The 23108-nt window shown below is 33.3% G+C and overlaps 1 protein-coding gene and 1 long non-coding RNA gene across 4 annotated transcripts in view; one reads left to right on the top strand and one right to left on the bottom strand.

Moving 5' to 3' along the window:
* LOC126924764 (DENN domain-containing protein 5B) overlaps nucleotides 1–20641 on the top strand; it is an 87111-nt gene extending 66470 nt beyond the window's left edge. Inside the window, exons 4-20 of one of the 3 annotated variants that reach the window (XM_050739587.1) lie at nucleotides 6777–6971; nucleotides 7638–8109; nucleotides 8647–8783; nucleotides 8859–9046; nucleotides 9309–9484; nucleotides 10288–10499; nucleotides 10582–10788; nucleotides 11102–11276; nucleotides 11363–11624; nucleotides 12727–12834; nucleotides 13335–13593; nucleotides 13770–14037; nucleotides 14200–14512; nucleotides 16643–16819; nucleotides 16911–17121; nucleotides 17202–17417; nucleotides 17519–20641. In XM_050739587.1, coding sequence (XP_050595544.1) covers nucleotides 6777–6971; nucleotides 7638–8109; nucleotides 8647–8783; nucleotides 8859–9046; nucleotides 9309–9484; nucleotides 10288–10499; nucleotides 10582–10788; nucleotides 11102–11276; nucleotides 11363–11624; nucleotides 12727–12834; nucleotides 13335–13593; nucleotides 13770–14037; nucleotides 14200–14512; nucleotides 16643–16819; nucleotides 16911–17121; nucleotides 17202–17391 — 3550 coding nt within the window. In that variant the 3' untranslated portion in view covers nucleotides 17392–17417; nucleotides 17519–20641. Of the gene's footprint in view, nucleotides 1–6776; nucleotides 6972–7637; nucleotides 8110–8646; nucleotides 8784–8858; nucleotides 9047–9308; nucleotides 9485–10287; nucleotides 10500–10581; nucleotides 10789–11101; nucleotides 11277–11362; nucleotides 11625–11724; nucleotides 11761–12726; nucleotides 12835–13334; nucleotides 13594–13769; nucleotides 14038–14199; nucleotides 14513–16642; nucleotides 16820–16910; nucleotides 17122–17201; nucleotides 17418–17518 lie in introns of all 3 variants that reach the window. The other 2 variants (XM_050739588.1, XM_050739589.1) reach the window with 2 other exon arrangements.
* On the bottom strand, nucleotides 14171–22303 carry LOC126924783 (uncharacterized). The gene is made up of 3 exons (XR_007713664.1): nucleotides 21925–22303; nucleotides 21207–21827; nucleotides 14171–14496 (listed from the first exon to the last, which is right to left on the bottom strand). It is a non-coding gene; the product is annotated as an uncharacterized LOC126924783 (long non-coding RNA).
* Between the last annotated feature and the right edge of the window lie 805 nt (nucleotides 22304–23108).

Here is a 23108-nt window from a genome sequence, read left to right as displayed (position 1 = left end):
TTCTGCTGAGATTCCGATCACACCAGTATGTCCTAACGGGTGACATCGAGAAGATGTATCGACAAATTCTCGTACGCCCAGACGATCGTAAATATCAACTGATTCTATGGCGCAATTCCAACGGGGAAATCGATACTTATCAGCTCAACACCGTCACATTCGGACTATCAGCTGCCCCATATTTAGCACTCCGCTGCCTGAAACAATTAGCCGAAGACGAAGGACATCGATTCCCGCGAGCGTCATCGGTTGTACAGCGTGATTTCTATGTCGACGACGCCCTCACCGGGGCCGATACAAAGGAAGAGTTAATAGCGGTACGACACGAACTCACGGACCTTCTCAGATCGGGTGGCTTAAACATCCGTGAATGGGCATCTAACAATAAGGACATACTGCGTGAATTATCCGAGAGAGATACAAATCGAACACTACAATTGGGTGAGTCACAGACATTGAAGACTCTAGGTATCTATTGGGATTCCCAGGACGACACAATAGTTTACTCAGTTGAACCCACAGCGACTACCACCCGTGTCACAAAGCGATCAATGAGTTCGGTGATAGCCCGAATTTATGATCCACTAGGATTGCTCGCGCCAGTGATTGTCAGAGCCAAAATATTGCTTCAACGCGTCTGGGCATTAAAACTAGATTGGGATGAATCTTTGCCATCCGAGTTGCATACAGAATGGGACCGATACTATATCCAACTACCCTTGCTTAATGATATTCGATTCCCTCGCAAAGCGGTGGTCAAAGCAGCTATTCAGATGGAATTACACGGTTTTTGCAACGCCAGTGAAAAGGCATACGGGGCATGTATATATCTGCGCAGTCTCAGCTCGGATGGACATATCGAAACCCAATTACTCACCGCGCGATCAAAGGTCGCGCCGCTAAAATCTCTGACAATCCCAAGACTCGAATTAAGCGGCGCATTGCTCCTCACCTCCCTAATGTCCGTGGTAAAGAATTCCCTCACTATAGACGTTTCTCGGATCGTATATTGGACAGATTCGACTATCGTACTCCAGTGGATCAAGTCCTCGCCACATACGTTAAAAACATTCGTAGCGAACCGCGTGGCCGAGATCCAAACGAAAACCAACATCGCCGATTGGCGGCATGTGCCTACTGACGACAACCCAGCGGATTTGATCTCCCGAGGGCAGACTCCCAAGGAATTCCTGCGTCCAAACATCTGGAAACACGGAACCGAATGGCTCAAGCAGCAGCAGGAGAACTGGCCGATCTGGATTCCTACACCGTCGGGGGACATCCCGGAACAGAAAAAAACGATCTGTCTAACGACGAATAACAACGATAACCCCCTCCTCCACCGATACTCGTCCTGGACCAGACTAATCAGAGTCGTCGCTTGGTGTCTTCGACGGAGACATAAACAAAACCCATCTGCCCATCTAACAACAGACGAATTAACCAGGGCCCACAACAGGGTGATCAAGATCATACAATCCGGTCATTTCGCGATGGAAATTCGGACATTACAGAAAGATCGAAGCAGGGACGTTGGAGGAAAACTACAGCCATTAAATCCCTTCCTCGACGAAGATGGGATATTACGAGTCGGAGGACAACTAACCAACTCGTCTATACCCTTCAATCAAAAATACCCCATTATATTACCGAAAGCACCTGTTACAGAGCTCATCATAAACCAGGAGCTTCGGAAGAACTACCACACCGGGACACAATCTACCCTGTACGCGGTAAGATTGCGCTATTGGCCGATCGACGGTCGTAGCCAAGTGTGGCGTACCATCAAAAGGTGCGTCCGCTGCTGCAGAGCCAACCCGCCACCAGTGGAATATTTGATGGGTGATTTGCCAGAGGCGCGTATTACCGAATCGCGGCCGTTCACGAACGTCGGAATCGACTACTGCGGCCCATTCTACATCAAGGAGAGGAGGGATCGCAACCGACGTAAAATAAAAATATACGCTGCCATATTCGTCTGTCTAGCAACAAAGGCTGTCCATACAGAACTAGTCAGCGATCTAACCACCGACGCTTTCCTAGCCGCTCTACGCCGATTCATCTCGCGGCGAGGACATTGCGCAACCATCCTTACCGACAATGGCACCAATTTCGTCGGGGCCAACCGGGTGCTGCAAGAACTCGGGACCCTATTGCAGTCTGACGACCACAAGGAGAGGGTACATAATTTTTTCGCGGACCGACAGATACAATGGCGTTTCAATCCTCCAAACTCACCACACTTTGGCGGCTTATGGGAAGCAGCGGTGAAATCCTTCAAGCGCCATCTCATCCGCGTCGTCGGCACGGAGCTATTGACCTTTGAGCACCTTCATACTCTTGTGGTTGAAATTGAAGCCATCCTTAATTCACGCCCACTGACTCCCATATCATCCGATCCGAAATATCCCCCTGTCCTCACTCCCGGTCATTTTCTAATCGGTGACACACTCACAAGTTTACGGGAGCGTGATTTCAGGACAGTTCCATCAGGACGGTTATCAAGTTGGCAGCGCATCCACCAGATCAAACAGTATTTCTGGAGCAGATGGTATCGAGAGTACCTCAACGAGCTAACCCGCCGCAACAAATGGGATAAGGGCAAACACGATATACGAGAAGGCACCGTAGTAGTTCTCAGGGAGGATAACGTACCGTCCATGCAATGGCCTTTGGGCCGCGTGATCAAGGTCCATCCAGGAGTCGACGGAATCATACGGACCGCTACTGTGCAGACGGCAACAACTACCCTGGGTCGTGGCGTCAAAAGATTGGTCCCCTTACCCATTCACCCAGATCCAGACTTTTCCGACCACTCACACGGAGCGAAGGAGATTCGCCAACGACGCACCTGACTCCACAGCCAGAATTTTGATCGGTGCCCTCTCAACGGGGGGAGGATGTTACGTCGCCTAAACATCTACATGCCAGCCTTCGCGACCGGACAGCCAGCGGCCTGCGTAACGTCACTCCGACCCTCAATAAACCTAAGGACCCAATATAGTCTTTCGCTGTCACTGTATTGTATCAACAGGCGTCTTCAGTCAATACCTTTGTCCTGAAGAATTTCTTAAGCCAAAAAATATTTTTCGAAGCACATCTGGTTTTTAGAGAGGTCCTTGGGTTTATTAGGTGCGCTGAAAAAATACGGAGAAAGCGAACACGCACCCATTAGGAAGAATCGAATAGCTAGTCAATAAAACAATCAGGTTTTCCCATGGACAAGGTCACCTATCAACCACGATGGTAGGAGGCCTTCTACCCATCCCTTCAAGCATCAGCGTAGGGCATAACCAATCGACATCGCTGATCGTTACCCTCACTTTTCTTAACGAAAAGTGTGAACAACGAATCCGCGTTCGTCATGCAAAAGGGCACACCCACACTGAACTTTCTTCCGTCTCAACGCAAGAGCGCCCAATTAGTCAAAGATCTAACGCCTAACTTCTAACATTAAGTCTCATACCGTGCTACTTTTACATCTATATTATTTCAGTGCGATAAGTTATTAAGTGTTTATATCTATTCAATCGTGTATACTAAGTGTTGGAAATATATACTTTAATTCTGTGAGCCACAGTGTTATCATACCTGAATCACCCCTATTATCTTAACCGAAATACGGGGATCGAACTATTCGTGGTGTCGATCATTCTAATCGTAACGGGAATTTACGACTCCCGTTGACGCGTATTCTAACGACCGCGTCTCCCCGCGATAGCTCGAAAATACAAATACATTATCACATAGAATAGAAACCATTGAAATCCTAATTTCTAACATTTCTGAATAAAGAATTTCTATAACATATTCATCCACGCGTTTGCTCTCTCTATTCCGAGATATAAAACCTCAACAGGATTAGATGAAAAAAGCATTATCCAAAGCGTCAAATGCAGTGATGTTAGGGTAGTAATAAGCAAGTGGGGAATGTCTTTTGCTATAGAAGAGTTTATTTTTATTGAATATACCATTACATTATTATTAGATACCATATTAAATAATACTATGCACAAATATATGTATTTAAATATTTTAAAGCAAAAGAGCGAGAAAAATGAAATTTAAGACAAGACTGTTATGTTCAACAGGATAATTATTCCAAATACATAACCTATATTGTTAAATAATGGATCATTTTTAATACATCGGATATTTTGACGACTCCTCCACAACCCTCAGCTCTAAATCCTGTAGAGGATCTTTGGTCTGAACTAGGCAGAAGGATTAAAACACATCATATTACGTTCAAGCAAAGCTGAAAGCTGTTATAAAAAAACGAATTGCATAAGTAGTAAATAAAATGTTACGATAAATTTATACCGCAAAATCATAAGTGTGCCGATACTTTTGTCCCGCTGAAAACGGATGTTTATGTGTATTTTATCTTTCTTTTTCTTTATTATAACTATTTTTTAAATGTATACTTAAATATTATATATTAGTATATATAGAGTCGACAGTATATATACAGTCGAATATCTGTATTTGTTACGGTCTGGTCTTAATCTTCGGTGTTCGTAACCATTATGTGTTACTCTAGATGTCGAATCTTGGGTTTCTCCAATTATATTTAAATCAAAACGGTAGTTACTGCCACCAGAAATAGTTATTAACTATTTCGATTAGTTAGACTCTCATTCGCTATTTTTGAAACAAGGCAAACGACTGAATGCAATGGATTCAAAAACTTGTCGCACCCTTCTAGAGCGTGGCATTATTCTGAATATCCCAGGAGGTTTTGCTCTAATTACTTCCGCGACAACCGAATGGATTTTTTCAAAACTTGTCGCACCCTTTTAAGGCGCAGCACTATTTTGAATTTCCAAACTGTTGTATCCTTGATGTTTTAATTCGTTGATGTAACCTGATGGGTATCATTAATTAGCGTATCAATACAACTGATAAATTGAATTCCACGTTTCGGATTACCCGCTATGTGCAAGAGCACTAGCACGGGAAGGATTAAGGTTCTCTTGGAATAAATAAATATTTCTGATATTTTCTTAATTATTGACAATAATAGTCAATGAATAATTTTATTGAAGTCGTACATGTGGTACAAGTCTGAAATCGAAGAAGAAAGTGTTACAATGTTTAGCTTCTCACCTTGCTTATATGTATGGTCGATCGCATTCTTGGAATATCGTACTGAGTTAGCATAGTTGTTGGAAGACTGTCTGTATGAATCTTTGACGATTAATAAATGGTCGGTTCTATTTCTTGACGTTACTCAAAGATTATATTAAAACAATTGTCGTCTTCGCAAAGACTACTGTTCTTCTGAACTTGATATTAACTCTTGACAAATTTTTAATTGATTGAGCTCTTACTAACTCTAACTCAACTCGACGAAAATTTCAACTAACTGGATTGAATTCTATAACTCTGCTGAATAACTAAATACCTTTGCTGATGCCGATACTTGATCTTTTGGCGCGTCTAGTTGTTTGTCGCCATTAATGCTGTGTAAGAAGGTCGTAGCATCTCAACTTCCATTATCTACTTATCGTACTGTGTACTGTGTATTGTGGCAGGGAGAGCGCGTGCGAGGCAGTATATATCAGTGGACGTTTCATTGTTCCTTGTTTCCATTTCGATATTCTTAGATTTTGATTTTGTTCAATAATAATGTTGTGTATTGGTTTATTGATTTATTGCGATATTAAAGTATTTATACGTGTAGTATCTTTTATTTCCTTTAAGTTTTCTGTTTTTTAATTCCATTCGTCTAGAGTGTGGCTCGAGCTATTCGCGAGCGTATCACGTTACGGCTTGTGTGGAGCGCGAGACGTGACAGTATCTAATTAAAATTTTCAATATATATTTCTACCTTCCTATTAAACTATTCGAGTTTTCGTTTTTTCATTGAATAAGCGATTCCAAAATGTTCCTTAGACATTGCTTATTTATAATATCGAGATATATACATATGAAACAGAATGACAACAGAAGATTATTAGTATATGTAATAAATACACACTGCTGTGCAAAATCCTTAAGTCATCTAGAATAGTGATCTCGTTTTGCCAATTGATCATGTTTTCACATAAAATATTTTCATTCGGGAAATATTCTTACATGATATTAGCAAAAGCGAATCTTTAATTATTACCGTGTTTGTTGCTTTTTTCTAGTTTATAAATTTTCTTTTAAATTGTTTGATAAATAGCGTCCTAACTTAAATGTTGTAAAATATATATAGAATGTTTCATGAGAAAGGAAACGATAAACGCAAATAAATTGTATGAAATACTAAACCTTGTACAAACTAAAGATATTAAAGATTGCACAGAATGTACGAAATAAGTTTAATAAAAAAAAAAAAAAATTATTCGGTAATATCCTACTTCTGCTTCTGCTATCGAAAGGACAAAAGAAATTGGTACCAAATATTAATTATTTCGAGGTAGATTAATACATTTTTAATAAATTACCAATGATTCTTGAATTAAACGTTCTAAAAGTTACAACAAATTTAAAATGACATAGATATATTTTTATATTCAACTATAAAAACAAAACATTTCCATTTGGTACGTGATCTAGGATTTTTGTGCAGAAATGCCGTATGTAAAACACATACTTAAAAGGTTTAAATACTTTTAATGGGTTCGTTCTACTATTTGCCCCTTAATGTTCCACGTAGGAATTTACTTTAAATATTCTGTATTACTTGAGATTATCAATTTAGCGTAAAATAATGAAAGAAATTCAATTTAAATAAGGATTAGCAGAATCGAATGCATAAAGATGTAATATAAATGCGTTAGCAGGGCAAGAAAAGGCCAGGATGGACATAACACGCGATCGTTGCCACGGCATTTCAAGCTATCAGCACATTCGCCAGGTGCTGCGTTAGGCTACTACGACTCCACCAAAGACAAGTTGCTAGTGACTAAATCGATATCCTTGCTATGCCAGCAGCCTTACCTCCATGCCGCGAAAACGTTCCTGACTAATCTCTACAAGTGAGTATATATCTAACTTATCATCTTACAACACTCCATCATCTCTCGCTAGTTTGATAATGTAGAAGATCGTTAATAAACTACTTTCATCCTTGAAATGACCATTATCCCAAACCAAATTAAGTTATGTTTCCTTTGAAGATATTATAAATTAACATTTTTAGTGACAAGAAGTATGAAATTTTAGTTTTCAAATAAATTTTTCAAAATTTCCAATGATTCGTATTATTTTTGTAAATTTCTTTAAAATTCATTTTACTCCTTTATTACTTTTATGAAGTTAAATATTAAAGAAAGCTGAAGCTTGTATAATTTAACCAATCAATCAATATACTATCACGCAGTAAAAAGTATAGATAACGCAAAATAACGTTTTTGCTTACAAAAAATCAAAGAATAAGCTATACTAATATACTATGGATAACTAATATACTATGGACACCATCACACATTTTAAGTGGAATTTATAGAATCAGAAAATTCTTTTAGGAAATTAATTATCTATCAAGAAATATAAGTTTTTTCAAAACTATAATTTCCCCGGGTGAGAGAAAGTTAGAGCTATATACATTTAAAACTACGTAAAATTTAAGGCAATATTGAAACTTACATTCCTATTATATATACATTACTTATTGGAAGCTAATAGAATATTTATCTTTATAGATGTGTTCCTAGACATCCAGGACCTGGTCTTAGTTTAGAGTCATACGTATACAATTTGCTGTACAATGTGCCGGTACCATTGCCTGGAAAGTCGTTAAAGTTCTTCATTCCCAATGACGAGCCAGCGAAATCGCCATTAGAGCTGGTTATCCATCAGCCAACGCCATCGCAGGAGTTACAGATGCTAGATTACCCTCTGAAGGATATATTCACATGGCTTGGAGCGGATTGCGTGATTCAATTGTTTACATGTGTCCTATTGGAGAATCAAGTATTACTCAGAAGTTCAGATTTCCACAAGTTGATGGTGGTATCCGAATGCATAACGGCGCTTCTCTTTCCGTTTTCCTGGCAACATGTGTACGTGCCGATATTGCCTGCCAGTTTACATCATTTCTTGGACGCGCCGGTACCATTTATAATGGGTTTGCACGCGCAAAGTGAGGGCGGTGTATTGAAAATTGCCAGCGAAGTGAGTGTTTAGCGCTTTTCAAAATCAGCGCCTTAAAATTTCTATCATCTTGTACATTGAAAATTATTATGAAAATTAAATGGAAAATCAAATGCTTTAGATCCGGAAAAAATTTGATTCTCCACTATTAAAATAAAGGAATACCTCTCTTTAGGGGTTGTATATTTCTTTCTTTGAAAATGTATCTATTTCACTGTTTTATTTGTGTTCCTAAAATTATTTGTTGAAATATACAAAAATAAAAATGCGCTAGTAACACCGAATATGTTATTTGGAGCGGGCATTTAAAAAATTAGTCATTTTTCTTTTGTATGCATTTCTGTTTTACGATAGAATAGATTTACTAAGATAGAGAATTTGGCAAAAATTTTAAAATCGTCTAATCCAAGTTGTGCGAAACATGTGAACTAGTTTGTATTTAAGATTATTTTATATTATTTAATCTAGCCTGATGTAGTTAAAATGTCTTCTCTTTTTTTCTTCTTTTTATTTTGTGTTTGAGATGACGCTATTTTAAGTTCTATTTCTTGATTACAGGCAAATCTTTGTTATGTAGATATAGATAAGCAAAGTAGCCAATTTCCAGAAGAGTTACCTGTATTTCCACATAAAATGCAATTTATTGCCGAGATTAGAGCTCTCTTAAACAAGTACAAAGTACCACACGCGGGAAAGTAAGTTGAAAATGTTCATCTTTCTCTTTTTTATATGAGTATTTTTCAACTGTTAAGATCAAAATGTTTTTTCAGGACTGATAACACGGTCATAAATCATTATAACGGTGACATTATGACTAGTAGTTTGACGCTTCCTGGTTCTGGATGTCATCTTCCTCGCAGAAAACATTCGTTACACGATGTCTTGGATTGGAATCGACCGGAACCAACGCCACAATCAGACACGTTACAAAGGATAGTAGATATCGCTAAAAGAACTGGTAAAGATTTTTTATTTTATATAATTTTATTTGTATATATTTTTATATAAATTCTTGTATATAAATTTCTTTAAATTTATTTATATAAAATTTTTCTGCTTTCTTTCTAAGAGCTCTAATAATAGAAGATTTACTTAGGTGAATTAAACATTTTTATAGTCATTGTATGTTAAATATAGTAAAGGTTTTTAACTAAATATAAATATATTTAGTTTTAGAGCATCATTTGGTAATTTTTGTTTAGTATCCATTTTTCTTATAGGAGTGAACGTGGAAGATATCGATTCAGTGGAAGATAACGTGAAAGAGCAGATACTCTCACCTCAAGAAGAATATCAAGAGATGCTTATGTTTAACAATGCCATTAGAGAGATTTTTCTGAACCGTTTTGTACAGATTTTTTCTAATTACGAACACTTCGTTATTCAACCAAGTCAGGTACGAAGAGTATTCATATAAGTTGCTTCATAATATATAAGAATCTCTTTAGAAATTGATTTAGTACGTGAAAAAGATAAGAAAAGTTCGTATAAACATATGTTCTATTCATTATCATTTTTAAGTTACAGTGAGTTTTTATTCGAACTCATTTCTCCATGGGAAATGAGCCGAAGAATCATGTGTTAATTTGTTAAATACATACACATTTAAATGTGATGTATATATTTTATGCAGGATGATGCTCTAACGCATTTCAGTTAGAAGCAGTTAGGCTACTTTGAAATAAGCGATTTGCAAGTAGTTGAATAAGTCGTGAAGATCCTATTTCCTATTGTGCTCGCTCCACGATTTAAATCGGACTTGTGAAACATACATTGATAGTGTTTAAATATTTCACAACAAAACTAAAGAAAGTTTTCAACAAATTCAAGCTATGCAAATAAGAAGAGTAGGACAGACAATAGTAAAACGTTTGCAGACTTATGTTTATGCGCAAGGATATTATTTCGAAGCCCTATCATAAAATTAAGCAAATGTAGTTCGTTAAAAAGCAATCTCGCTACTCGTTAATTTAAAAATAAGAATAAATATGTTTATTTCGATCTGTTTTTACCTTTTTTACCTACTAATATTTATATTGATATAAATGAATATCTACGAAAATAATATTTATATAAATTAATATCTAATATCTATAATAATATAAATGACATCTATATAATATGAATTATAAAATATAAATAATATCTAACATAAATATTAAACTGTATTTGAGAAAGAAAAACGATTGTTTCTTTCAGGACAAAGATGAATGGTTGAATAATAGGGATAGTATGCATGTTTTTGATAAGGCTACATTTTTATCTGATCAACCCACACAGCATTTGCCATTTTTATCAAGGTTTCTAGAAACACAAATGTTCGCATCTCTTGTCGACAGCAAAGTTATGTCAACGTGGAGTGAGCTTGACTTTAACACACGAGTTTTTGATCAAAGAATTTCTCTCTTAAGGTAAGCATAAGAAAGATAAATTTTTTGTACCATTATTCTGTGATATTCTCTCAAATGATAAAGTTATTCTTGTTTATTATAGGAAAAAAGTTGGAGAAGGTATTGTAAGATCGACACGTTATGAACCTTGTACAAGTATTGAAGAATCGCAAAAGGTATTGGAACAAAGATTGACAAACGTAGATTTTGAAACGAATCCACCTACAGAGATCGTTCCTCATAGAGCAGCGTATTTTCGAAGTTTTCCCTTGTTAGATAGTGTAGCATTAAATAAGGAGCCAACTCAAAGGTAAATATTTTGAACAAATGCATTTTTTTGACAATTAGACCAACACAAGAAATATTAACGTTTATTATTTTATTCCCTGCTTCACGTGTAGTATACTTCGGTAAGAATTTACTTGAAATTTTACAGCATTATATATGTATATCTGAGGTTACTATATATTATCATATAATTTGATTCACTATTTTATTTTTTATTTGCAGTATCCTGAAAATCAGCTATTATAATTATTAATTGTCTAAATATTTTATTTATTCGTTTATTTCTAATTTTTATTTCTATTCTTAGAGTTTAATTAATTTTATATCTATAACAGTAGTCGGAGAGGTCAGACTCAGTGGAAGTATAAAATGAAATCTATGGAGTCAAATGGGAAAACTTCAGTACCTCAAGAAACACAATCACCTCGACCTCAAACTAAGCTTTCTGCAGATATGAGTCCAGCATTAATAGCACAAGCAAATTGGACATTTGTTGAAAAATTGCTCAAAGTATATTTACTAAAATGAAAATAAAATAAGTAAATTTATTAACACGAGAAAGTTACGTTAATTTGCTTTTTTGTGTTTATTTTAAGGATTGTAAATCAAAAACAAAAAGAATGTTGGTTGAAAAAATGGGTTCTGAAGCCGTTGCATTAGGTCATGGCGGTGAATCGTTATCCGATGTCGAAGAAAATACGCTAGTTGCCAGTCTCTGTGATCTTCTAGAACGAGTTTGGAGTCATGGATTGCAAAATAAACAAGGGAAAAGCGCTCTTTGGTCGCATCTTGCCATGTATCAAGAAGAAGAGTGCAATGACCCGAGTAAACCAATAGATCCAAATTTTCTTTCTCCTGGTATGTGGAAATTTGTTATACTTTGATATCTGTTATACACATCGCACTTTATCATCGAAACTGTAACATTTACTAAAATTCATGACGTTTGGAAATGCAGCGTTAGCGTGGTGCGTCCTACGGAAACGACTCGATTGTACGTGTCTTATTCTATTTCAGATAAAGTGTTAAAAGTAGAGATTAGTTTCTCATACGTAGATACTCTGCACTCTCTTAGTTGTAAGTGACACATTATTCATAAATAATTATTTATTTGATTCTACATGGTTTTGCTAAACGTGCACATACTATAGTGAATATGTTTGACTGTTATTTCCGAGAGAATATTGATTCTGTAAAATTATACGTTTTAAATATAGTGTTTTGCTATTATGAACTATAATTTAGAATTGCAGAACATAATACAAATATTTCTTTATATAATTAAATTGCTAGCTACTTCCTTTTTCATGTTTACTTGACAGGTCTTATCCATTTTCATTTTATTTAAAATTTTATTTATTATAGGTTCTATTACACTCAACCTCTTATAACACGGCACTATAAAAATTCGGTTTCGATATAACACAGCACAAAAATTGTAAATCGATTTTATATACCACGACTTAATAAATATGAACAACATTCATATAGCACGTATGTATGTATTACTACATTGTTCTCATTTCGCTTGTTCTGGTTTCGGTACAATGCAAAACGAATTAATCGTGTAATAGGAGGGTTGACTGTATTAAATATATTGTCCTCTACTTATGATGGTAATGTAACTCAAAGAGTAAATATATTTTGAACTATAATTTTAAAGTATCATTGAAACATTTTTAAATATTAAAGTTTTATAAATAGTTCCAAATATTAAGTAGTTTCAAATATTAAAGATCTAGCAAAGAGCTGGTTATCTAGTATCAAAGTAATATTAATACAAATTAATAATTTCATCTTTTAGTCATTTTTTCTTTTCATAACGAAATAAAGTATAATTCTTTACTTTATTGAAATTAGAAATATTGCTTTTTGAGTCACAATATTATTTAAAACGTGGATCAATGTTTCTTTTTCAGTTGATTTTTATTTGCGTTTCATTTTTCTTTGTTGTAAATAGCCAAAAAATCACCAAGTAGCTTTTTTGGATTACCAGAGCGTTTAATTTCATCCTTAAAGGGCAAAAATATTTTTGAAATTGCTTCTTATATCAAGGAGAATTTTAATGGTAAGCCCTAGCGTTGGCTTGCCGCAAGTAATTTGATCAGCTTTTTCTCTAATACATATATACACACTATTTCTATATTTAAATTTAATAATCATAATAAATATTAGTAAATCGCATGATTTGATATATGTCTTAAACATTAAAAGACTGTTTTTAATACATATTCACACAACTTGTAGGTATTGTAGATATGTAATATCAAAAGCGATTTCCTTTTATTAATTTATTAGTGACGTACTACGAATCGAGTACAAAAATATTGAAATAATTAGCATGTATAACGTAATTTTAAATTAAAAATAAAAACATTTGTATTTTGTACATGGAATGCCTGAAATGATTCTTCCAGGATGCATCTATTTCTTTTTCGTCCAAAGCATGAGATTATCATTTGCATGCATTGTTAAAAGTATTTTTTTATAAAAGTATGAAAAATGAGTGTCAATTATTTTGTCTATTTAAAATTATTGTGTAATTTCTATGTTTGTTAACAATAACAGATCTACCAAACCTGGCATTGGAGATCGACTCGCCTACACGAGGCACGGACAAGCACAAGTCTCCTGGCGATAGAAAAATTGGCCCTGAACATTTGAGGCCTTTGCCTAATTCTTTGCTTTTTGATATTCGGAATGTGCAGGCAATGACTGATATTAAAACGCATATTGGGTATGCTAGAGCCTGGGTTCGATTAGCACTTGAAAAGAAACTTCTTTCTCGTCACTTGAAAACTTTATTATCAGATACCAGATTGTTAAGGTAAGATTGGTAGAAATACTACTAATTACTTAAGTTTTATAATATTGACAAATTGGCTTTTAGTTGTTACAACTTGTTTTACAACTAACATAAATAATAGTTAACATTTTTGGTTATATTGTAGAATATTATATAAGTAATAAAATTGAAGATTTTTTATGTAATTTTGTTTTTAGAAGTCAATATAAGCGTTCGGCATTTTTGCGTTGCGAAGAAGAAAAGGAACAATTCTTATACCATCTTTTAACTTTGAATGCTGTCGATTACTTCTGCTTTACAAACAATTATCCAACTACAAAATTGCCATACAGGGTCGTTATATTTCCTAGTCGAAAAGCTAGCGCAGCTACTACTTCGGCAAACAGTTGGATCGCTATTTCTGGTACATTGTGTGAAACAAATCCAGTGCCAATTCCCAAGGGAGCATTGGAATTTGTGTTTCATGTATGTTCTTATAAATTTATAATTCACGTTTAACATTTCATGACTTTTCAAATGTATGCATTACTATATTTGCAAATATTTTCTGAACCTTAGAAAATATAGAATGTTAAGAGAATTAATTATTTTTCATGACTTTACATAATTTTATAACTTTTATTTTAGCATAAGAATTTGGGCGTGCTCTCTACATTACGTATAGGACATGACAATACAGGTCTTTCGCCAAAATGGATGGTAGAACATGTTGTGGTGAGAAATGAAGTTACAGGGCACACATTTAAATTCCCTTGTGGTAGATGGCTTGGCAGAGGTATTGATGATGGATCTACTGAAAGATTATTAGTAGGTGCCCTGGTACCACGTAATATCGATAGTGAAGAATTGGTTGAATCATGTTCAACACCACCAAGATGTAGGTCTCCTAGTATACCTAGACGTCCTATAGTGTCTCAAGTCGAACTGCAACATATGTTAGGTAAATATTATTGAAGTACATACATCTTTGATTTTCTAATTCAGAAAGTAAATTTAAATGTTTATATTATGCCAACGAAAAATAATATATATACATACATATGTAATCATTTATATATTTTCACTTATATACAGGTTGAGTCACTTAAAAGGTGAAATTGAAATATTTTCGAAACTATTAATTGTATTAAAAAATGTTTTAGATATTTTAATATTATTAGCTTTATTATTTATTATTAGTTAGTCTATTGATGGGCGCTTAAAAGTCGTGCTGTGATTAACTTTGTTTTTTTTTTTTTTGTTAAATATAATCATATATTTTTTAATGCTTTAAGGGATACAGCTTGAGATTTACCATAAAATATCATTTACCTACTTGTATCGAAAACTATTACTTTAGTAGATATTTTAACTTTTGTTTTGTAAAATTTATCATATAAAAGATCTAATAGCTTTTTGATACAAGTAGCTAAATAATTTTTTGTAAAGAATCTCTAAACTATATCGATTAATGCATTAAAAAATACATGATTCCATTTAAAAAAACAAAGCTAAGCTTCATACAATCTGTAAACACCCACCTGCAGAAAAATTAATAACATTAGAACATGCCTCCCTTGAAACCATACAATTTTTATCTGAAAAATTTTCGATATAATAGTATCAAAAATATTTCAATTTCAATTCTTAGGTGATTCACATTGTACATATGCAAGTTATAGTAGTTATAATGCTTTATTTCTTTTCTTTTGGGATTACAAAATGCCCTTTGTTCTATAATAATCCTTTTTCTGTATTTCTTTATCTACTTAACTAGCTTATTCTATCTTATGCTAACCTAGATTTAATTGTCTCATTTCTATCCTATCTATACACTAGATACTCGTGTTTGATACTCGAATTTGATCTTTATTGCACCTGCCTTACACCATCTAACTTATTGGCTACACCATCTCTTTCTGGCCTTATTTTTATTTCATTACTCTGCTCCCTCTTACTCTTCCTTTACCCTTCAGTCATTTTCAATCTTTCCTTCTCTATGTTGTCCACCCACTCTTCGCCTTCCTCTCCTCTCCTAATATCCTCTCTATGTTTTCCTGCTATCCTTTCGGTTCTTCCTCGAATATATCTCTTGCTCATATTCCTATGTCTTTTCCTCTTTTCCACACAGTCTACAGTCTTTTTCTCTTACTTTAACCAATATTTCCCTTCCCCAATCTCGTTGCTTAATCTGAATCTTGTGAGTCTCCTCACTTTATCCTCATTTCATCCTTTCTTCAGGTGTACTGGCATTTCTTTGCCTTATATCAATTATTGTATCTTAATTCGTATATCTTCTTTCCTCTTTCTTCATTCTGCTTTTCTCTCTCTATGTCTTCCATCTCCTATTTTTATGCTTATCTCCACCTTCCTCCTCCTCTCTTCCTCCTACTCCCTCTATTTTCTTCTACACACTCTCCTTTACCAGTCTCTGTCTAGTTTCTTCCTTATATTTCCCTTCTCTGTTTTTTATATTCTCCACCCTTCAGTTTTCTTTCAAAGCTCCATGTCCTTATTCTCGCTCTCATTCTCGTCATGTCTCTTTTTAGTTCCTCTCTTACCAAGTATCCTTGAATATATCAATCTAAAATATCTTCCATGCAGAGTCTCTTTATCTCTTTCCACGCCCACATCTTACTCTGTATTTTGTGATTGTTCAGATTAGTTTATCGAGTAATCATATTCATTTTCTCCAATCTTTTCCAAACATTCCTTTTCCCAACTCTTTTTCATATCTGCCTTTTTACAACTGCCACTTACTTAATTTTTTTTTCCGATGTGTACTTCCTTTTCTTTCCCATTTCTTTCCATTCTGTATACTAGATATGTAAAATCCTCTATTTCTTCACTTTTTTATTTCCAGTTCACTTTTTTCACTTTTCCACCTCTCGTCTTCAATCTCATCACATTCGATTCTTTTACGTTTAGCATCAGACTTTTTTCTTTCAGGTATCTCTTCAGGCTCTTTATGATCTCCACAATCTCCTTTTTTCCTTCTGCCAAAATTATTATATTATTTCCTATATACAAGTTATATTGTAACTTATAATTTCTAAAATTTTCATTCAAGAAAATTTACGTAATTTTATAGGAGAATCCGTAAACGCTATTGTCAAATTCCACTATAGAAGAGAATGTCAGGATGGTTCTTTAACTGCTTTACTTTGTGGAGAAGGTGGTCTTGTGCCATCTTTAGAGCAGATATTTTTATTTGGTTTCAAGAATCAAAGAATATTTGGGAAAAATTTTTACGTTTGGGATTATCTCTGTAAGTTATTATTTTTAGCTATTTCATTTTAGTTTTATTTTAAACCTTCTATTGTCAAATAAATAAAATAGTTAACTTTTATTTGTTTCAGTACGTGTAAAAGAAAATTTTGAAATTTCTTTGCTGGAAGAAATGGACGAATATTCACAGAGGCTGAATAAAGATAGACGAATTCACGTAGAGAACAATCAAAGATTTACAACTTTAAGATGTTATTGTCATCTTATTGATCAAATTAACTTATTCAGTCAAACTCTTGGTAAAGATGGAAAATTTCAGTTATTCATTTGCTTAGCAGCAAGGTATATAAGTTATAATTTTAATAGCTTAAATATTTGTTGGGTATATTACTGCAAATTTAATTGCTACTTTCTTCTTCCAGAGAACAGCTTCTTCATTCAATGCTTCGGCCAATGAGTGAAGCACGCTCTACTGCAGACATGTATGAAGAAACTTCTTTCTTAAGAAATACTACATTATTAAATTTCCTTATTCACATTCTTGAACCACTAAGCGAATTTCACATTGTCCTTGAAAAGAGCTTGACTCATGGAATTTCTAGTATATGTTAATTTATCATAAACATTCCAATAATTAGGTAAGATATGTTGGATTTTTTGCAATACGCTGCACTTTATAAAATTTTTATTTTTAAATGATTACAGAATAACTTAAATTTGATCATATACTTTCGTGTAGGATACATTTCTTTAAAACAGCACAATTTATAAAATTCTAAATAATACGAGGCGAACAGGATAAATGTTATAGTATTGGAAAAATGATGAACTTTGTAAAACCCTACTATTAAGGATCTAAGAGAAATTTAATAATGCAAATGAAGACTGTTATGCTGATGTAAAATAGTCGTTTTTAAATGATGAATTGTTTGACAGAAAGTTGATATATGAGTGATAACGAAAACAAAGATCTTTCTCTGTTCCGAAAGTTGATGATATTGATAACAATAAGAGTTCAGTGCAAAGATAGATGATCTAATTTCGCCCATCTTGCCGTAGATAATTGATAGAGAAACTAGTTAAGATTGTTGAAACTGACGTATCGTGTACCAAAGATGTGATCCTATTAGTTATTACTATTAGTATTATTGATATTATTATTACTAAGGATTTAGTTTTTTTACAATTTTTGCCGTAAGCAGAATATCTAAAGAGCGTGCAAACAACGTACATTGCAATAATTAATAAGTTAGACAAGATAAATATCAATTTTGTACGTTCCATTATTTATTACATTAATCGAAATCATTAATAATAGGAAATATAATGTCGAGAGAAATATTAGAATAGGAAAAAATTTACGATTTGTTAATTTTAATCTTTCTCCATTCTCATAAATCATATTATGTTAAATCATGAAAATGGTCGATTAATTTTTTAATACGTTGTTTATACACACTTGTGAACAGATACCTGCATTATTAGTTAATACTACTTCTTTTACCTTTTTTTTTTTATCAAATATGATCGAAGATTTTTTTATTTTTACTTATACGAGTACTGAGCTACAAGAAACAATAATGTCAAAGTTTAAGACTTAATATTAGCAATTTATATTTCTTCTCTTGGAAAATTTGAAATTCAATTAGTGTATTGTAGTTCGAGTCGAAATCAGAAGCACGTAATATATTATGAGAAACATTTATGCGCATATTCAAGAAAAAATGGACCAACCGATTTAATTATTTATTACAAGTTTCGAAGTGTGACAATTGATTTTTAACGTGCAAGCTGCTTCTTCGAAGTTTTAATGTAATTGATGATCAAGATAAGCAGAATACTCCACTAATTTGAAGAAATAGCTTTCAGAGTACAATTTTATCGCTAGCATTTCACTGACATTCAATACCACATCCCATTGCTAAAAATTGTTCTTTGGTATTATTAGCCAGTGTACTATTGCTCATTCTTTGTAAAGCACGTGTGAATAATATTTTTGTCATAAGCTTTAATGTTTAACGAGTTTATTTGGGTATACTACAATTTTTGAAAAAATCTTAACAATTTCAATAATACTAAATTTTTGGGGGTTTCGTTTTACTTTCTTGCTATTTTATTCTAATATTAAACACAGTTAAAATTAGACATTAAATTTAATTTTAAATAAAGAATTACTAACTCTAAAGAATTTTAAGCATTGATAAAATATTTCGTTAAGTAAAAAAATTTAATACAACTATTTCTCATTTTCAATTCACCTTAAATTTAATATCTTTTGTATCTAATTTTTTAAAAAATATTAATTTCAAGGAGAAATAATTTTAAATATCTTTTGTTGATGACTGTAACCATAAAATATACAAGGTTCCAAAGTCAAAACATCAAGTATGTATTCACACGTGTTCATTGTGTACATTCATGACATTGATACATATTAAGAAATAATTTATAGCGAGTCACTCGCACCTGTGGCCAAATTTAAAAGTTTACCGTGTCATCTTTTACATAGATTCATGGATGTAAAACTTTAATTCTAATCTCTGTTAACACATTGCTTATTAACTAAGAGTATCTTTTAATATATTTTTCAACGTTAAGCTTTTTATATAATATCCGTTATTACATTTTAATCTTACTGGAAATAGAATGATTCTCTATCTCCTCAATTATAAAATATAAATTTGCCAATGTATGTATCATATAGAAATTTTATATCTAAGTATTCTATATTTATATTTGTATTCTATTGTATGCTATTTTATCAAATAATGTTAAAGTGGAAAGCAATGTGTTAATAAATGAATAGGAAAATGAATAGGACGAAAAAAAGAGTATAGAATTTTTTAGTTATGTATCATTAGTTGTTTCATCCGGAACATACATTAAGATTCGTTTGTTAATTAATTATGTTGCTGTATATTGTTGACAAAAATAATGAAATACTCGCTTAATGATCTGGTTGGGTTACTTTCTCTAGATTTTTTAGGAAAAAAAATAAAATGGTTGTACACATGAAATTATGTTTCATATCATTTTTAAACGGATTATTGTATATTTTGTTGTTTTGACAATAATCACGTTTAATCAAAAGGGGAAACAAAAAATTGCATTTTAGGTAGTTGTAAAATGTGTATTGTGATCGTTTTGTTGTTAAATTGGAGGATAGTGCGTTGCACTTTATGTTATTTTACTTTATTATGCTTTGGAGCATGCCTGGTGTCGTCATGTTAAAGTTGCTTATAATTTTAATCTCTCTATGATCTTCAATAAAGTCAAATAATAAATGGAATTTATACAAAATATGTACAATAGATATTTTTAAAATATTAATATTACAGAAAAAAATGGTGAGATAAATTAAAAGCTATAATGAATTATGTATAAATGAATTTTTTTGTTATTTTTAATATACAGAATGGTTCATTATTAAATAAAATATTTAGGATTATAATTTTATAAATTTTTACTTGGAAAGGATTGTAAAATACTTCATATATCAGCAAAATTATATATGATTAGTGCAAACACGTAGTTAAAGAGCTTAAAATATAAGCTTCGTAATAATATTTCAGACACTTCAACATGACGATGTGCGCTTATTCACAATACTCAAACAAGTAGTTTATACGTAAGTTTCGATCTAAGATTTAAAAGTCATGTCCATGTAATCACGATCCATGCTCGATCGTTCCATAAATTCCTTACCAAGTTTGTATATAAATAAAAAATTACAAAGCTTCATGTAACGTATAATAGGATCTTTTACAAGATAAGCGTCGTATAACATAATTGTATATATATAATATAAAACAAAATACTATAATACTGTACAGTAGAATAAAGAATTATCAAAACTGATTAATTTGTGTTTTACAATTAAAAAATTATTAAATATTTAAGTATTGATGTTACGATTTGGTCTTGATCTTCGGTGTTCGTAACCGTTATATGTTATTCTAGATGCCGAATCTCGGGTTTCTCGAATTATATTTAAATCAAAACGGTAGTTGCTGCCACCAGAAATAGTTATTAACTATTTCGATTTGATTCGACTCTCATTCATTATTTTTGAAACAAGGCAAACGACTGAATGCAATGGATTCAAAAACTTGTCGCACCCTTTGAAGGCGCGGCACTATTTTGAATTTCCAAACTGTTGTATCCTTGATGTTTTAATTCGTTGATGTAACCGTATGGGTAGCATTAATTAGCGTATCAATACAGCTGATAAATTAAATACCACGTTTCGGCTTACCCGCTATGTGCAGGAGTACTAGCACAGGAGGGATTAAAGTTTTCTTGAAGTAAATAAATAGTTTCAATATATTCTTGATTATTGACAATAATAATCAATGAATAATTTTATTGAAGTCGTACATGTATAAGTCTGAAATCGAAGAAGAAAATTACAATGTTTAATTTCTCACCTTGCTTATATGTATAGTCGATTACGAATTAGTCGAGTTAGTATAGTTGTTGCAAGACTAATTGTATTAATCACAATTCACAATTAACTTCTTAGGTACGGTTGAATTTTGTGCAGTACTGTTTCTCTCTACGGCAGAGTTTGACGCGAATTACGCATAAACGACACAGCATTACAATGTGTAACGGACAATGTGTAACGGAAATTTATACTAAGACTATCATGGTATAATTGTCACGTGACGGATTATTTCATAATAGCGCGGAGTTTTGGTATACGATTACTTCTGTGGACGCTGCAATCTTTGGTTTTGCTAGTGTCCTTTCAGAAGTATTAAGGTTTCAGCTGATGTGGTTTTTGTGGAAGTATTATTGAAATTTTCCTTTTTTTTAGAAGTCCTTGTTGTTGCATTCTTCTTGCAGTATTAGTTTCTGCTGATGATAGGTCGTACTCTGCTAAACACGTGGTTACCTTTGTTGATGCCGATACTTGATCATTTGGCGCAGTTGTTTGTCACTGCAGATGTTGTGTGAGAAGCATTATCTGCTTATTGTACTCTATATTGTGGTGGGGAGAGTGCGCGCAAGGCGGTCGTGTACGGACTTTTCATTGTTCCTTGTTTCTATTTCGATATTCTTAGTTAGATTTCAATATTGTTCGATAATAATGTTGTGTATATGTTTATTAATTTCTTGTGGTATTAAAGTATTTGTACGTACCATATCTCTTATTTCCTTTAAATTTTCTGTTTTTTAATTCCATTTGCTTAGAATTGTAGCTCGTGCTATACGCGAGTTACGGCGTATCACGTTACGCTTCGTATGGGGCGCGAGACGTGACAATTGTATATTTTAATTATCATTAGTGATATATATAAAATGAATTTTAAGGCCAATAAATTCTGTGCTAATACAGGTCCTGTAACCTCTGGAACAATCGATAGGAGATGATTTTACATGAAAAGATAAGTCGGAAATATAGAATACAATTTTTTCATTTGAGGCTTCATTTTCGAGAAAATCAATTTTGGAAATTTGTTTAGCATATATGATTTTGTAAAATTATTAACTATTTACGAGTAAATAATCAACAGGAGATTATTCTACATGTAAAGATATGTGAAAAATATAGTGAGATGGTATATGTCCGTGATAGTTGTTGGGCCTCGTCCAGAGTAATTGTCGCTAAGGGGCTGTAGATGTGTGGAGGCCGACTGAGATACCGAGATAGATTCTGCGTACGGCTGTAGATGTCGCTGCTGGGGTACTGCTGATTTTTTTGCTAATTTAGTTGCGTAGAAGAAAAATCGGACTCCGGTCGCTGGGATTCGAACGTTCGTAACCACTGCGCTGCCGTCGTCCGACACTAGTTAGTGTCAAGTGGTGGTATTTGGCTTGTTGAGTGCCGCCACAGTAGAATAAAATTTTTCTGCTTAAAGTTCCGTTTTTAAAAAAATTAAATTTGTACGTGCTTAGTTCAAAACAGGCTTGAATTTTTTAAACCTTATTTTCTCAAAAATGGAACGTCCTATGAAAAAATTCTGCACTAAATTTTCGACTTATTTTCACACGTAACCTCTTGTCGATTATACACTCCTGTCCATTCCGGAATTCCACAAGTCCAAACATACTTGACAAACTCGATTTTTACGAAAACAAGGTCCGCCTATGCTAATACTGCGCTATGAACTGTTTTTGGGTCAGTGATTTTTTCGGGCCGTATATAAGGAGACCAATGTCAATCTGGTTTATATTTTTTGAGTACACTGATCTGATCCGATCATGATAAAATCCGTCATGATAAAATCACTCTCCCTCGCTGCAGGTACATCTGCACGTTTTCAAGGAATAAATCCCCTTTTTCTTTTTTAATTTGGTAGACTATTTACAATCAATTCTCATTG

Source organism: Bombus affinis, chromosome 15, assembly GCF_024516045.1.
Source record: "Bombus affinis isolate iyBomAffi1 chromosome 15, iyBomAffi1.2, whole genome shotgun sequence".
Classification (NCBI taxonomy): Eukaryota; Metazoa; Arthropoda; class Insecta; order Hymenoptera; family Apidae; genus Bombus; species Bombus affinis.
The sequence above is the reverse complement of the archived record's forward strand: the minus strand, read 5'-3'. Positions and strand labels throughout refer to the sequence as shown.